At 37.5% G+C, this 16866-nt stretch overlaps 2 protein-coding genes across 8 annotated transcripts in view; one reads left to right on the top strand and one right to left on the bottom strand.

Annotated features, from left to right (window-relative positions):
* Positions 1–2481: 2481 nt before the first annotated feature.
* On the top strand, positions 2482–14479 carry pfn2 (profilin 2). 4 transcript variants are annotated; one of them, XM_027006865.2, is made up of 4 exons: positions 2482–2771; positions 5240–5432; positions 12828–12883; positions 13112–14479. In XM_027006865.2, the coding sequence occupies exons 1-4, from the start codon at positions 2634–2636 to the stop codon at positions 13121–13123; spliced, it is 399 nt and encodes a 132-aa protein (XP_026862666.1). In that variant the 5' UTR covers positions 2482–2633; the 3' UTR covers positions 13124–14479. The 4 variants fall into 4 exon arrangements, with proteins under 4 accessions (XP_026862666.1, XP_026862664.1, XP_026862665.1 ...); XM_027006863.2 differs by having other exon boundaries at positions 12828–14479; XM_027006864.2 differs by lacking the exon at positions 12828–12883.
* rnf13 (ring finger protein 13) overlaps positions 14250–16866 on the bottom strand; it is a 29275-nt gene continuing 26658 nt past the window's right edge. For all 4 annotated transcript variants that reach the window (XM_035523100.1, XM_035523098.1, XM_035523099.1 and 1 more), the window contains one exon: positions 14250–15872. In XM_035523100.1, the coding sequence (XP_035378993.1) occupies positions 15517–15872 (356 nt within the window). In that variant the 3' untranslated portion in view covers positions 14250–15516. The remainder of the gene's footprint in view (positions 15873–16866) is intronic.

Below are 16866 nucleotides of genomic sequence, written 5' to 3' on the forward strand. Positions count from 1 at the left end.
TTTTACTAGTTTATACCATTTCAATCAACAATGTAATCCAAACTTTTGAATGCTAGTGTGTGTTTTGGAGGAAAAAAAACTTAAGGTTAAGCTTAGGAGTGAAAACTGCATGCTGAAAGCAATATTTACTACTAATATAACAGTGTGAAATTTAAATTAATGACAAAACTATCAATTAAAATGAGAATAGTACTAAATCCAGATAAGTCGTTAGTGGCAACCAGTTTTTGGAGCAAGAATCATGCAAAATTGTATTTATGATACCAATTTTGCTCTTCTCTGCTTTTTGCCATTCTCTGAATGTTAATAATGGACTTGTTGTTAGTCTGATTTAATGTAACTAATGTCACATTTCGTTTATAATGCAACTGTTTGATGAGGATACTGAAGATGAAAGCTTTCTAGTTAGTCATCAACCAAGGAGTCTCACAGAAGAAATTAATAATGAAGCCATAATTATATTAAAGTGAACACCTCACACTGAGCGGTACAGGCTAATGTGAGATCTGCCATTAGTTGGAGTTGCTGTGACAAATCCATACCAAGAATTGCCATGAATATGCAGTCATGAATGTGTTCTTCCCTGTTAACCAAAACTCACAAAGTTCAGTTCGAAAAGGGCTCTTATGCAGGTTTCTGCCTTTTCACCAGCCCACTGTATCCTTTGATAAGACATGCTTGTGAATCACGTTCCATTTGGGGTAGAAATATGTCATATTTTCCTAACACAACATACATTTTTTTTCATCCCCTTACACTTTGAATGTGAAAGACATGAATATGTTTTTAGACTAATTTCCCATGGCATAAATCAATTAACTAACCCGCACCTCACCTTCTTCATTGTGTAGTTTTTTTTGCTAAACGGAACTGTTGAAATCTGTTTCCAGTCAGCCAATTCCCTAGGGTGGATGAAAGCAAAGCTTTCAGGTGAACTAAATTTGACCATCTTTTGAAGCAATCAGTTCAGTAATCACTTCTGACACCATGTAAAGTGTTTCAATGTCCAAGCACCAAAGTAGGGTTCTCACTAGAGTATGTTTTAATGCAGCAACTTCTGAACAAAAAAAAAAAAAACGCAGTGCAGAAGGGATCTCTCTTTTTTCCTTATTTTGTTAACTCTCTCCTATCCAATAGTGTTGTGCACGAAACATTCTTAAATTCTGAGTGCACAACATACAAACATACACATTTATGTAATTCACATTACATGACAAACTTTCTAACTTTCTAGTCTCAAATCAACACGGGTCTAAAAACAAAGTGTGTGTGTGTGTGTGTGTGTGTATGTATGTATATATATATATATATATATATATATATATATATATATATATATATATATATATATATATATATATATATATATATATATATATATATATATATATATATAAAAAATTTATTTATTTTAATTCTGGCCATGGTCCTCTTCCCAACATTCAGGGCTCCAGGCAGCAGCTTGGGATGTCGGCAGGAATCCCCTGCCCACTTCCCCAGGAAAAGTCCATTATACATCAAAGGAGTAGGTGTCCTGTGGCGGTCGGTCATTTTGTTACGGCCCGAGTGCCGCAGGGCGAGAAGCAGGATGCACAGACGACGTCGATGTAGACAGACATTTATTGAAAAAGACGGAAGACAATGGCACTCACATATAACATGAACTCAAACACATTTAACATTAACGCTGGGTGGGTTGGGGTGGGTTGGGGTGGGTTGAGTTCAGGGAACCACTTAAACAACAAGACCTTGAACAATGACTGGGTTTAAATACATAGACATAATGAGACTAAACCACTGGCATAAAAAGATGGCCAAAGAAAGAGACATAAGCCACTGACATCAAGACAAGAAAACTCCAAACAATGCACAGAGGGTTTAAGCCCAAATCCAGCGCTCTAAGACTGTACACTAAGTGGAAGGAGGGGGCCGAAGACTAGTGAGCATCAGATCCAGGAGAATGCAAGGAAGATGGCAAGAAGTGATGACATGCTTAGTGAATACCTCAGACAGCGGAAACCCAAAGAGGATGGGAATGAGGAGGAGCAGGAACCATCATTGGAGGATGAACCTCTGCACGGTATGTACCACCAGCAAATACTGAAAGTGGCAGATACTGAACAATCCAACCAATGGCTGGAAAAGGTTGGACTGAAGGACAGCACAGAGGCAGCACATAACTGTACAAGATAAACATGAAATTTAACTAACTTACAACCTGGGAATCGTAGTAGTGCCCTTCTCGCCTCTTGCTCTCTTTCCACAATACCTTTAGTTTGTTTTTTAATGAGCACAATAAATATAATTTAGTTCAGTCATACGGTTCAAAACCGTTTGTGTTTAGTGGCAACAAAAATGATTCCATGGGATATACATGAAAATTAAGACAAACTGGAACATTTGTTCATCAGTCTCTATAGCCGATATAGAATGAATTCAAACCTAACAACGCCTGCGCGGAATGATTTTACTGGTACTACACCCAGTCTCTGTCCGACTGTAGCGGCTTCGTTGGCCAGTTTTAGACAGAAGAAGCGAAGCCTGTTCCAAGCGCAAGACCGATATCTAAAAACTTTTTAGATTCCGCTATAAAGGTAGTCGTAACTTGATTTCATTTGAACTGAGAATAGACCATGTCGTCTTCCTGGCAAATCTATGTGGATAACCTGATGTCCGATGGCAGCTGCCAAGATTCCGCCATTGTTGGTTACAACACAGACTCAAAATACGTCTGGGCAGCGCAGGAGGGTGGTACATTTAACAACATAACGGTAATGCCCTTTATCATCACCAGTTGTACAGTCTGGGTGGTGCGTACACACTGTTTTGTATTTCCATTGCGACTGGACATCACCCTGCCTCTTGTGAATATCCAAACCTAGCTATATGACAATAATTTAGACGCTTGCTCGCTAGATAGCTAACCTACGTTATTTCAGTTCAGAAACTGAAACTGGACTGAAGCTTACAATTCTATTTATAACTAGGCTAGCTGAAAATATCGAAAGGTTACACACACGTCCCTCTACCTTTAGTGTTTGATATTAATGGTAGAACAATTACGGTTGAACATATTCGCTATCTAGCTATTTGGATTAGCTATAGCTACCTATTTCACTGGTTAGATGAGATGGTAGTTGAGGCAGTCTGTCCTAAACAGCTATCTAGAAAGAAGCAAGCGTTTACTAGCTAGCTGACGTGATTTTAACGTGTTTTAGTTCTGCTTTTGCTGTTTGCTGCTTTTAGCTGTTATTTGTGTCGAGTGATCTTTGGCAGAAGCTCCAGCAAATAAGCAGGCCGTTGAAATTTAGCAAAACAAATTTTACTGGAACGATGCTGTTGTTGAGTTTTCCCAGAAATACTGGCACAGAGGTTAAAAATAAAATAAAACAAAACGTTTTAAACCAACACTGATACATTGTTTTTATTAAAATCTATTTACGATCTATGTTGTATGCTAATATAGACTTTCCACATAATCGTGATGTAACCTAAACTAATTCTTTTCACCATTTATACTTGGTGTTTGTTTTCTGTGACTTTGAGGCTGATACTAGAAGCAGATTATTTAACGGAGCAGGCGAAAGACCTGCTGTCTTCCATTGTTTGTATACCTGAATTCCCACGCCTCTGTAGAAGGCGCCCATATAAAGCTGACTACATAAAAGTTGTGTGATCATTTGGACCACGTATGCAAACAGTGTGATTTACCTTGAGTGGGAGTATGTTTTGATTGTAAAAATCCAATTATGTTCCCTTCTCAAAAGTTTACTTGTTAGTTTAAGTTACAAATTGAGTTACAAATGAAAGGACATAAATACATCTTATATGCACAGCGTGTACCACCTAGAAAGTTTTTATTGTGGAAGCTGCAGGATTTATTTGATATTGGGAGGATTAAGTTTAACCAAACATTATTCTTGAAAGTCACAGGTGCAATATGCATCTGTCTACTTTTTTTTTTTTTTTTTTTTGGCAATAATTGGTTTTCACAGAGGACATAATTCAAATCTTTTGGCCTCACTTTTTTCCCCTTACGTTTATTTTCACTGGGTTTTGTGGGTTTGTCAGGTTTAATTGTCAGTTTTGACAATTCATGTATTAACATTTGTTTGTGTTATTTATTAATTCATTTTCCATCACCCCATCAAGCCTAGTGCAGGTTTAGTGTCCATACAGCCTTATGCACTTTGACAAGTGCTTGGCATTATACAGATCTAAAGTTAAAGGGAACTGCTTATATGAAATAATATTGGCATTTAGTATCCGAGTGAATCATCAGTGTCGGGATTATTTGAATGTGGTGTGCTGACCTTTTGAGCAGAACAGATCTTATGCAGGTGCTGCTATTACATATGAGGGAGGGGTGATTTGGAAATCACTAAATTTTCACAAGTATGCATGAAAGCTGCCTCACCTGCTCTCAATTCCAGGACCTCCACCCTTGCTTTGGCCTGGTTATGGTGGAATGTTATTTGCACACTGCAACAAAAGTGGGTTTACCTCAGACTACCCTGAAGGGATCTTATGGCATCCATAGTCAGTATTTCTGTGGTCAATATGACATGATGGTACTTGGCACATTGCTGAATTTAGTGATTTCCCCTGTGTTCTCTGCATTGTTAAAAATATAGAGTTCTAAACATACTAGTTTTACCAGTTGTATCATGAACTACAAATAAGTAAAAACAATTCATTTGAAGCTTTAGAATGGTACTGTACCAGGTTTCTTGCATTTGGTAAATGTTTAAATCATAATGACTACAGGAACTAAAGGATATTGTACATATCAGGACGGTGTAAAGTACTGTGGTACGTTACTGGTTCATGGATAAAACAGGTTGAAGCAGTGCTTTGGATTGCTGTTGAGCTAAATGTATTTTACTGTTAGTTTTGGTTAATGAGGTCAGGTCATAAGCCTACTGTATTGCGCATATAATCAGGCTGGTGTAAAGTACTGGTAAAGTACTGTGGTAAGTTTACTGTACTTCTTCATGGATAAAACGGGTTGAAACACTGCAGTGGATGGCTGTTGAACTAAATGTATTTTACCTTTAGTTTTGGTTAATGAGGTCAGGTAATAAGCCTACTGGATCCCAGCTGAGCACAGTTTTCTTTAACACTGTGTCTTTCCATCTTTCCAGGAAGAAAAAGTTGGATCAGAGGCCAAATATATTTTTCATCCTTTAAGTAAATTTTGGTCCACATTTGATATTGGTTCATGTGTTCCACTTATAAGCCCACAGAAATTGATGTCCTGGTAGGGAAAGACAGAGAAAGCTTCTTCACCAGTGGTCTGACCCTCGGCTCCAAGAAGTGCTCAGTCATCCGTGACAGTCTGCTAGTGGACAATGACTGGACGATGGACATCAGGACAAAGAGTCAAGCAGGAGAACCCACGTACAACATTTCTGTAGGCAGAGCTGCAAAAGGTAATTTTCAGGTTCTTGTGCTTCTAAAAGCTGGAGTTTTGAGTGGTTGCATAATTTGTTTATGAAATATAGTAGATTAGTGTGCATGCTGTGGTGATGTGCCTTTCTTCAATACCACTTTGGATATGCTCTAGCTTTAATTTTCAGAATTGTCCATGGGTGTGTTTACAACACAGGCTACAGTTCAGATTTTTTTTTACCCCTTTCAGAGTATTTTACTTCTGATTTCTATCAAATTTTTATATAAACATGCAAAAAAGATTGTTTTCCCAATTGGGCAAGAAGTACTGTAAAGTCTAATACATGAATATGATCAGGCTGTAATGAGGAACAGAATGTTCCTGGTCAGTGTTTAAATCACATTTTTTTTGAACTCCTGGCACTTCCTGTACATTTGCTGAACAGTCAGTCAATTTTATATCAAAATCACAATTTAAATAATTTAGTTTTCAAATTGTAAGATCTGTGATTTTAATTAAACCTCATTAACAATGCTGTTAAGATTTGTAAAAGGCCCATATCATAGGAAACTGAAATTTCCTTGTTTTTAAAAAAATTTAAAGTCTGATATAAACATTGTTACATTTTCAAAGCATACTTAATAAGTAATCTTTATTTGCTTCTGCTATGGTAATGCTAATTTCTTTTGCAATAGTTTAATAAAACTATAATTAGAAAGTCTAATATTAAAGTCTAATATAATTCATCCAATTCCATAATTCACATGAGAACAAAACAAATTTATAATGTGGACCATGAAAACACACACTGAACTTCTAGAACATTTTCATTATCATAACATTAACTTAAATCAAAATAACAGTATTGGTCAGGAAAAACTGCCCAGTTTCCCCAGATCATTCAGCTCAAGGTATAACCATTTGTATGCTTTCACCTAAACAGCCCAAGTGGGAATAAGGCTGGTTCTATTCATCCTTTTTTCAGAAAAAGACAATGGAATCATCTTTCCATAATTGCAAAGTAATTGAAATATCCTGAAATATATGAACACGTTGAACATGTTTCCCTGCTGCAGAGCATTTAAAAAACAGTAGAACGTTTGGAAAAACTAATTTGGGGAGTGTGTTTGTGTATTTGGTTGTTGTTGATTGGCCTGCTGTCAGCAAGAATCCCTAGTCTCCTCATTTAAAACCAATACAGCACCAGTTGACACAAATTTTTTAGTCCATCATCATTAGTTTATTTCTGTGGACTAGTCAGAATTGAGATCACATATCTTATGGAAGATACACATGTTAAGATGTTTATCATTTAGCTGCATCTGTGTTTCATGTAAGATGCTACAGCAGAAAACAGATTAGAAACTTTTTTTTTTCATTTGTTGCTACATGCAGTTCTATAGTTTAGTTTTGTTTAAAAAAGGTAAACAGGCTTACCTTTACTTTTCCATAAACTCCAGGCCAGTGAATACGTGTTCTAGTATGAAGCACTGGACAGCTGCAGGCCCTGAAGAACCTAACTGCACTCCATGAGTGCCTACCAGCACAAATGATGGATGGTAATGGATGGAACCCACCCTGAAAGGTTAACTGAAGGACCCCCAGAAAGGGACAGTTCCATCAACCGCCAGCCGATAATGAATCCCATTTGCTTGTGGGATTTCAAGGTACTTGTAGCTGCTGGTATTATAATACTCTTTGTTCTAGCTAACTTCCCTCTCCTTGTAACTATCCAACCACACTTATCTAGTCCAAATGACATTCCGATGTCATTTCTGTATGTCCTGGTGACATGGATTAGTGAGTTAATGACTCGTTCACTTTTGCCATACAGCTTGATGTCATCCATGTAGAGCAGGTGCCTGATGGTTGCATCAAACATCATATGGGGGGCGGGGGGTTCAGGCAGAACAGCAAAAGGGACAGGGCATCACCTTCGTAAATCCCACACTTTTATGCAAAAAGTTGGCTTCTTGCGCTGTCTTCCACAGCCCCATTGAGTTCTTGATGAAGGCGTTTAGAGTCCTGTTTTTGTTATACAGCCTTAAGCATTCCTGGATCTATGTGTGGGGCATTGAAACATATTCTAGTCAATCCAGGTGGTGCACAGGTTTCTGGTCTTACAGTCTTACAGGTGCTTGGCTCCTCTGTTGTTCTTGCCAATGCCTTTCTGGGCCCTACTCATGTATTGAGCCATGTGCCTACTCATCTTGGCCACAATAATGCCTAACAGGAGCTTCAGTGTTGTGCAGAGGCAAGATAACTTGCCTGAGAAGTCAGCTCAATGGGAAAGAACAAGATCTGGGCAATCAACACCATTGCTCTACCAGTCAAAGATACTCCACAGGCATAATAAACTGGCCTAAGGAGGAGACAGGAGCCACTGACATCAAGACAAGAAAACTTGCAGTGAATGAAAGATTTCATTCCCAATCCAGCACTGAGACTGTAAACTATGCAGAAGGAGGGGGGCCGAGGACTAGTGAGTGTCAGAGCCACTATCCAGGATGAAACACCAGGATGATGGACCGCAGTGATGAAGTGCTTAGTGAGTACCTCAGACAACAGAAACTCACGGAATATGGAAATGAGGAGGAGCAGGAACCACCATGGGAGGATAAGCTTCTTCACAGTATGTACCACAGGAAGTTAGTGGAAGTGGCTGACATAGAGAAATCCTATGAATGGCTGGAAAAGGCTGGATTGAAAGATAGCACAGAGGCATTATTCATGGCAGCACAGGAATGAGCTCTGCATAAAAGATCAATAGAGGCTAGAATCTACCACACCAGGCAGCACCTCAGATGCAGACTATGCAAAGACAATCCAGCATATAACTGTGGGGTGCAAGATAGCAGGCAGAATGTACATGTGGCTGGCATAGTTTACAGAAACATCTGTGGAACACCCCCCCCCCCCGAGAGATGGTGGAGAACGACCAAGCTGAGATCCTCTTGGACATCCAGATACAGGCAAAATAAGAACACTTTGTTGATCCCAAAGGACATTGCAAAAGAAGACAAACATTAAATCAGAATAAATAGGGCACTTAGAAGTAAGTTACATAACTACAAAAGTGGTACAGGTGAACTATAAACCTTGATATTAGTATTATAGATAAGATAAGATAAATAGGGGAGTGGTAGCTTAGTGGTTAAGGTACTTGACTTGTAATTGGAAAGTTGATGGTTCGAGCCCACTGTTGGGCCCCTGAGTGTGGCCCTTAACTCTCAATTGCTCAAGTTGTACTGAATCATAATTGTAAGTTGCTTGGGATAAAAGCATCATCTAAATGCATTAATTGTAAATCTAGCAGGGTCTAGATACATTTATAAATTATGTACTTAACTTATACAAGAGCAGCCTTAGAAGGTGTTCCAATGACTGCAAACATCAGTATTGCACTAAGATGCTACTGCAGTAAGAAACATATTAAGTGGTAAAACATGTTATGTGATGAAACACATGCTGACACAAGTGAAAAATGTATATATACATATATGACTATGTACATGATATAAATAAGAGCTGCAAAGTGATTGGAGTAATAATGGAGTAGATAGGAAATGAAACTCCTAACACTAGGAGTCACAATAAGAAAACTAGTCAGACTAGAGAGTAGAAATTAAGTGATCTTAGTAGCAGGTCAGATACATTAACAGTGAAAATGAGTGCATTAGTATAAATGATAGTATGGAAAATGGTAATGACTAACCAACCAGACATAGTAGAGGTGGATAAACAGCAGAAGGCGGCTGTAGTGATAGATGTAGCAATCCCAAGTGATCATCAGGAACAAGGAACGCAAAAAGCTTGAGAAATACCAAGGGCTGAGGGAAGAGCTGGAAAAGATATGGAAAGTGAAGGCAACAGTGGTTCTATTAGTAATTGGAACACTAGGGGCTGTTACCCCCAACCTGGGAGAATAGCTCTAGCAGATCCCAGGAACAACATCTGAGATCTTTGTCCAGAACAGTGCAGTTCTAGGAACAGCTAAGATACTATGCAGGACCCTCAAGCTCCCAGGCCTCTGGTAGAAGACTTGAGCTTGAAGGAAAAAGACAGGACAAGTAGGGAATTTTTTATTTATATACACACTCAGAGTAGTCAAGTGAACAGCAGTGCAAGGTGTTTTCAGTGCTTCTGAGGTTCTAGCAGGTGAAAACAGTAAACCAGTCTGTGTCAGAAAAAAAGTAGATGTTTAAATCAGCATTCATTCCATGGATTTCCAAAGTTCAAAAAAGTATAGATCAGTTCTTTTTCTGTGTATGAACTTTTAATGTCCATTTAAAAAAGTAGGGAGATGGCCGGTAGTATTTATTCTTTCAGGTGTTCAAGGCTTTGTAGAAAATGTGAAGAGTCTTTAACATATGTAGGTGAAGACTGAACAATTGGTTGAAAAATATTTAGAAACTTGGATATAATTTCTGTTGGGTGACAACAAGCAGATATAATAAAACATCTAGAATTGTTTTCCTTATGAATTTTAGGAGAAGATAGAAACAGCCAGTGTTGGCATAGTTACTCAAGTAATCCATTAATGATTACTCATTAATTAACTAAACTTGTAATGGGATTACTTATTATTTCCTGGCAAATCTAATCTCAGACCTCATTACTTTAGTTTTAAGTTAGATCCTAAAACCTATACAAATATACTGGAATCAAATCTACAAACATCTGGAAAGAACAAGAATGACAGACAATAGTCCTTTCAACAGTTTATTTAGGAATAAAATGGAGCAGTAGTATCAACACTAAACATGTATAAAATGCATTTAACTATACTTGATGTTACTATTTTTTCAGAACAAGTCCATATGTATTTAAGCAACAGCAAAGTTCACTGATGTGCTAATAGTCATGTGATAGCAGTATGTAAATTGATTGAGAAGTGGCGTTACTAGAGTGCCTCTGTTAACACCGTGACACCACACATAGCTCCTCACTTGGGATTGGACTAGCAACATATGGTGTGGTCTGATGAGTCAAGGTACCAGTTGTTTCAGGCTGATGTAGGGTTCGTGTGTGGCGCAGACCCTATGAACACATAGACCCTTGTTGTCTACAAGGCACTATGCATGCTGGTGGGTGCTTCCATACTGGTGTGGGGTGTGTTCTCATGACATGGGTTCGGTCCACTGGTCTGCCTAGACACATCATTGGCCACTATGTTTCACTGCTGGGTGACCATTTGCAGCAATTTATATACCCCCACAATGATGCGAAACTCCACTATTCGTCCAGAAATGGTCTGAGGAGCATTCTGGAGGGTTCAGACAAATGGTGTGGCCTGCACGTTCGACCGACATGAGCCAAATCGAACATTTATGGGTTGTGGTGGAGAGGTCCATTGGCACTTGAGATCCTGCACCTACAGATATCACGGAGCTGTGCGTGGCTATACAGATGGCATGACTCAACATCCCTCCAGATGTCTTCCGTCCACTTGGTGGAATCAATGCTACGTCGAGTTGCTGTACTCTGCTGAGCTAGAGAGGATCCTACACAATACTAATTTCTGTCCTATTACTTTTGGCATATCAATGAACACTCCAATGACATCATCTTTAGTGGTCCAACAAAACCTATATTTCAGGCATGGAGGCATGGAGAGTGTTGACAAACGAAAACAAAATTATCTTCATAAGTTAAAAAAAAGTTATAGCATCTTTAAGAGGCTCATTATAAACTCATTACATGGAACAGCCTGAATCTATGCTTAGAAAAAAGAAGCCACTGGTTATAAATAAGCTTTTGTTCACCCATCTCTGAAACAGTTGCTATATCTCAGAATATGCTATATACATTTAAATTTGTTGATATTAGATATTATTCTAAGTGGTAGGCTACTAATACTTATTATGCTAAGATAATTATATTCATAACTGCTAACCAATGTTAAATTATATAATTTAATTTTTTCCTGTATTGTTTCAAACCATAACATAACTCAGTTGTCACTACCTTGTAGGAAAATCACATGGTGTTTCAAACCTAGCAAATTTCCAAGTTTACCACACAAATATCTGCCTTAATTACTGGCACTGGACTATTCATGATATTATTGAATGTGTATTAATAATATCAATATTTCAGATTTTATGTGCATTAATATCAATATTTCATTTTTAAAAATGCTCAACACACTTGGAAATTTAGAACCCCATAAAATAAATGTTTAATTATTTTAATGACACCATGATTTTTAAAAATTATTTAAACAACAACTTTTTCTAATAAAATGGTTTCACTTCCTTCAGAAGCACATTGTTTACACAACTGATGATTCTTCATGTCTGAAACATCCTGATTCTCTGGAATCCTTGTATACTTCACTGCAATTTTGATTATCTCTACATATTTTACTACAGCACATTTCATTTACTCTCTGCAATTTTTAAAATGCATGTTAAAAAAATATAGTTAGGTCCACACACACACACACACACACATACACACACACACACACACACACACACACACATACATATATATGCGCTGTGAAGTGTACAGCAAAGTGCTGATGAACGACCTCTGTCCAAAACATCCCATTTCTCTGGAAGCTCTGTATACTTCACAAAAATTTTGAACATCTCCTGCTGTCTCTTGTGTGCGCGCACGTACACACACACACACACACACACACACAGACAGACAGACAGGTACAGGTATCGCCAAATATGATAATATAACTGAAAAATCTGAACTGAGTCACTGGTGGTGTAAACGAGGCATGGTGTAGTGTGCAGTCTTTTAGCTTTTTGAGTTGATACAGAATTCAGTACAGTAGAAATGAAGTATTCTTTACTTTTGTCAGGGTTCAATTTGTCTGAATTATAATTTTGAAACTCTGAACTTTTGGTTTGGTTTGAATATTGAGTGTAAAGCCATCACTGGTGTCTTTGGCATTTTATTGCCACTAATTAGTAGGTTCTTTTAATTCAACATTAGCTTTTTCTAGATCATTTTTTTCTTTTAATTAAAGATATTGAGGCCAAGTACTATACAGGCATGCTCTTCCACTAATGTTCATGTTAGGAGTTTTTTTGCGGTTTTAGCAGTGTGCCTTTTTTCTGATGGATATATTTCCTCTTAACAGATACTCCAGTATAATAACAATTCCACAGCCATCCTAAATGTTAGATTGTTTTTGTAATCGCTATTCAACTTTTACATGACAATTTGGATTTACCAAATTGATTGACCAAAATAATTTATTAACAGACTAAATGTTTCATTCCCTAACACTGGAATTGTAGCTGTAATTTTTTTTCATATATATGAATAACTGTATATGAGTAACTTGCATGTTTTCTTTGAATCCTTTTTTTCCCCCTTTACCATAAATTAGCTGTTTTATGTCATCTCATTTATGGAATTTCTGTTAACCTCAATTTTGCTAAACTTCCCTTTTCTATCTCTTTTTTTCCAGTCTTGGTTCTTGTAATGGGCAAAGAAGGGGTCCATGGAGGCGGATTGAATAAGAAGGCATTCTCAATGGCAAAATACTTACGGGACTCTGGGTTCTAGTTTAGCCTTCAAATTGGGGGTGGTGGGGGTTTAGGGAGGAATAACATGCACACAAAAACTTTAGACATATTTATGGAAATAGAGGTTAATGTTAGTTAATTTTATGTTAACAAATAGTGATCAGGAAAATCTTATTTTCATTGATTTTTTTTTTTTTTTGTCTTGTTTTTTTCTTGTGTACTCTAGCATTGGCTATAGTGATGGGAAAAGAGGGCACCCATGGAGGGGAGCTCAACAAGAAGCAAAAGTACCTGAGGAAGGCTGGATATTAATCAACCCTACTTTCCCATCCACCTAGCAGCTCATGCTTAACACCCTGCCTGTATGACACTCTTTGCTCTTATTGATGCCTTTGCTCAGTTTTGTTTGTTTCAGGGCCCCCTCCGCATTCCCAAACAAAATGCAGTGTCTTGCTTAGATGTCAGTGCCAATAAATCAAGTGAAAGAAAGCTAACTTGAAAGTAGTAACACTTAGTATTTTGGTAGTGCAGCTTGAAAAAAAAAAAAAGCCCATTGAGCACCTCTGATGTTAAAAACAACTTCAGAATGTGGATGAGATTAACTACATAAGTTTTTGTTCTTTCCTTGTGTCACTGTCTCTACATTACTGATAGATTCTTCTTTCTCTTTCACTGTGCACATCTTGGTGAATAATCTTGTGTATCTTCTTCCTCACTGTAGTTAGATGCCTGGGCATAGTTTTGATTTTAGAACTTGGCTGTATTTCCCTGTGTTCTGTGTGGACATTCCATTGTTACAAACAGCTCAGTCACTTAACAGTTCTTTTGACATCTTCTGTAATAGTGTTTTGTTATTTTGAGGTAATTTTCGGAAATGTATCCATTATGAATCCCTACTTGTAAAGTCCCCAATTGTAAAGTTTACATTTACAGCATTTAGCAGACACCCTTATCCAGAGCGACTTACAAAAGTATTTACAATTATTATTTACAATTTCTCTGACTCATTTTGAATGATGACAGTTGGTCTTATGTTCTGGATGACTGTAAAGCACTACCAGTTATGACAAATTGCAAAGAATTAAGGCTTGTCAAGTCATTGGCCTGCCAACAACTTTTCATTGTTGCTTTTTATGCCAGCCCACAAAGTTCCACAAAACTGTGGAATAAATTACCTTCTAAAAATAGTATACCAAAATGTATTAAAGCTCAGTATTAACACTTCTACCCAAATAAGACACTAAACAAAGTTGAAACACTTCATAGTGGGTCATTTTTTGTGCTTGAAAGTCTGGTTTATGGAAATTTGAAGCAAAAATGTTTATCCTGTGCCATAATGTGGAAAGAACCCATGTGATCATGGATTTTAACTGCTCAGAAATGAAGCAATTTTATTTGCACTTCCTTGTGAAATGGTTTGGCGTCAATTCAGTATCAGTATTTGCAGATTTAGCACTTGCCACTCATTTTAGTTAATTCTTTCCCTCCACACTTTTACCTGGAAACAAAAATGATTTCATATCCACAAATCAAGTGTCATTAAGTGACTGTCACCTTGTTAACAGAATGATCAAATAAATTTTTCAACCACAAACTTGTATAGCTTTCCTTTTTTGAACAGTAAAAATTTTCATATACATTTGTTATGAATGGGTTTTAAAAAATGAATGGTTATTTTTGGCCAAAAAAATCTAAGGTGGAAGCTGGTCGAGAAGATATCTTCCAACAAAAGCATTTTATTTTAGATTAAATGAAACTGTACTACTTCACACAATGGACATGACAAAAGCAAACAGATTCAACTAATTCTTTAACCATCATCTCTCCCTCCATCTTCTCTTCATGGAAATATATCTCTGATTACAACATTCAACATACACCCCCCCCCCCCCCCTTTTCGAACAAAGAAATAATTGTTTGGCTTATTTTTCCTTGTGCCCAGCATCACAGCCTTAGATCAAAATCAAATTACATTCCATCACCCCTGATGTTTGTAGACAGTTTGGCAAAAGAATTACAAAACTCCAATGGTAATAACTGTTAAGGGAAAAATAAGATTAATATGATCATTAAATCATACCATTGAGTCGGGTTCTCCATACAGCACACTGTACCATTAGAAACTTTAAACGCTTACCTGCCTCTGCTAGTTAAAATTAGTGCAGCAACAGTGCTTTAAAACAAATTGAACTGCACTCACAATATTCAGCTTTATGGTACTCTGTTAAACCTTGTGCCCTCCCCACCTTTTATTGAAAGACTACATTTTAAAATCATACTCATGTCAGTGATTCATATAAATCAATCAAAGCAGTATGCACATATTACAGCCAATTCTTTTGAGAAATTACTTTCTCTGGATACATGTTCTCTTCATAGTCAACTGTTTAATAATCATTGTATTTACTGAAGGCTGTACTTTTCCTGCAGTAATCCAACCCCTGACACTTCTGATTACCCATTTATAAAACAAAACTTTCCATTAATTTGACAGTCAAAAAATTGCAGTGGTTCTCTTTATACTTGGGAGCATGATGGAAGAGACTAATTAAGTAGTAATGAAATATTACTCCAGTTACATTGGCAATCCCTCAGAGTCAAAGCACTGTGAATGGCATTCTTGCTCTCTGATCACACATAGGCTACATCGGCAGGTCTTTCTTGCTGGAGCTGCACCACCACTGTTTCCACGGTGACCTCCTCCTCGCTGTCACTTGTGTCCATGTTGCTATGATCATCATAATTGGGGGAGCCCTGGTCCTGCTGGTACAGTGAGGTGGACACGGTGCCAAAGGAGTGAGCACTTGTAGAGGCCAGTGAGCGAAGTAGGGGGGTGCTCTCAGATACTTCTTCTGTATCTTCTGATCCACTGTCTCCTGAGACAGAATCTGAGTCTGAATCTTCAGATGGCACCACTTTTTGCTTACACACTGGACATGTCTTCTTGGTCTTGGTCAGCCAGGGGTCCACACACTTGCAGTGATAGGCTAATTAATGTAGGAAGAGAGAGTTTTGTCAGAAACAGACCTCATACACCATTGGAACTCTGTATGTGTAACTGACATGTCATTTTCATTGACATAATACAAGTTTGTAGGTAAACAAACAATATTTTTGCCTTTTACTAATGCACCACTACTTTCGTAACATTAAGAAAACAATTCATTGTAACGGATTAGCAAGAAAGTAATGGTAGAAATGTAGAGCTTCTAAGTTGCGTGTAATGTTTTGTTGGTATGCAAAGTGTATTATGTTGGGTCTGCACATGTTTGTGGATGACTTTTAATAAAGCCTAACTGACATGTATTAGGTATGGTATTACCTGTCATTTTCACTAGAGTCTTATAATTTCTACATCAGCAATAATGAGTGGTAGTGGTCGGAAGCTGGAGGTGTAAGGTGGGGTAGGGTATTTGTTGTTGTTTTTGAGATGTCAGCAATATTAGTAGGTAATATATTTTTTGTTTGATTTCTCCTGTTAATCTGATGGAGTGTCGAAGAGTGGTACTATAGGCCAAAAATGTTTGTAGACATTTCTTAATTATAACTGGGGCTTTGCTAATCAAGGTCCAAGAGCTCATAAAAACTACCAAAAAAAAACAAAACACACACACACACACACACACACACACACACACAACAAAAACAGCAGCAGCAACAATCTTTGCAATACATACAGTGTCCAAACTTTTTTGCACAGGCCATATAGATAATTTTGATCATTTTTCAAAAGTTTGTGAAAGATAAAGTAACCGTGCTTTAGGATATGCTGAAAATATTGTGTTTGATTATCTATAGTCGCGGCCAAACATTTTGAGACTAGCACAAATTTTGGTTTTCACAAAGTTTGCTGCTTCAGGTTTTATGGTGGCAATTTGCATTAACTTTAGATTGTGAGGAGTGATCAGATGAATTGCAATTAATTGCAAAGTCATTCCTTGCCATGAAAATTAATCACAAAAATTACTGCATACCAGCACT

Source organism: Electrophorus electricus, chromosome 26 (genome assembly GCF_013358815.1).
Source record: "Electrophorus electricus isolate fEleEle1 chromosome 26, fEleEle1.pri, whole genome shotgun sequence".
Classification (NCBI taxonomy): domain Eukaryota; kingdom Metazoa; phylum Chordata; class Actinopteri; order Gymnotiformes; family Gymnotidae; genus Electrophorus; species Electrophorus electricus.

Bases quoted from the DNA above. Each gene is read 5' to 3' on its own strand.
- pfn2 (XM_027006863.2), top strand. From the start codon at position 2,634: ATGTCGTCTTCCTGGCAAATCTATGTGGATAACCTGATGTCCGATGGC. The intron at 2,772-5,239 runs GTAATGCCCTTT...TCCACTTATAAG, and splicing joins GTACATTTAACAACATAACG to CCCACAGAAATTGATGTCCT. The intron at 5,433-12,827 runs GTAATTTTCAGG...CTTTTTTTCCAG, and splicing joins TGTAGGCAGAGCTGCAAAAG to TCTTGGTTCTTGTAATGGGC.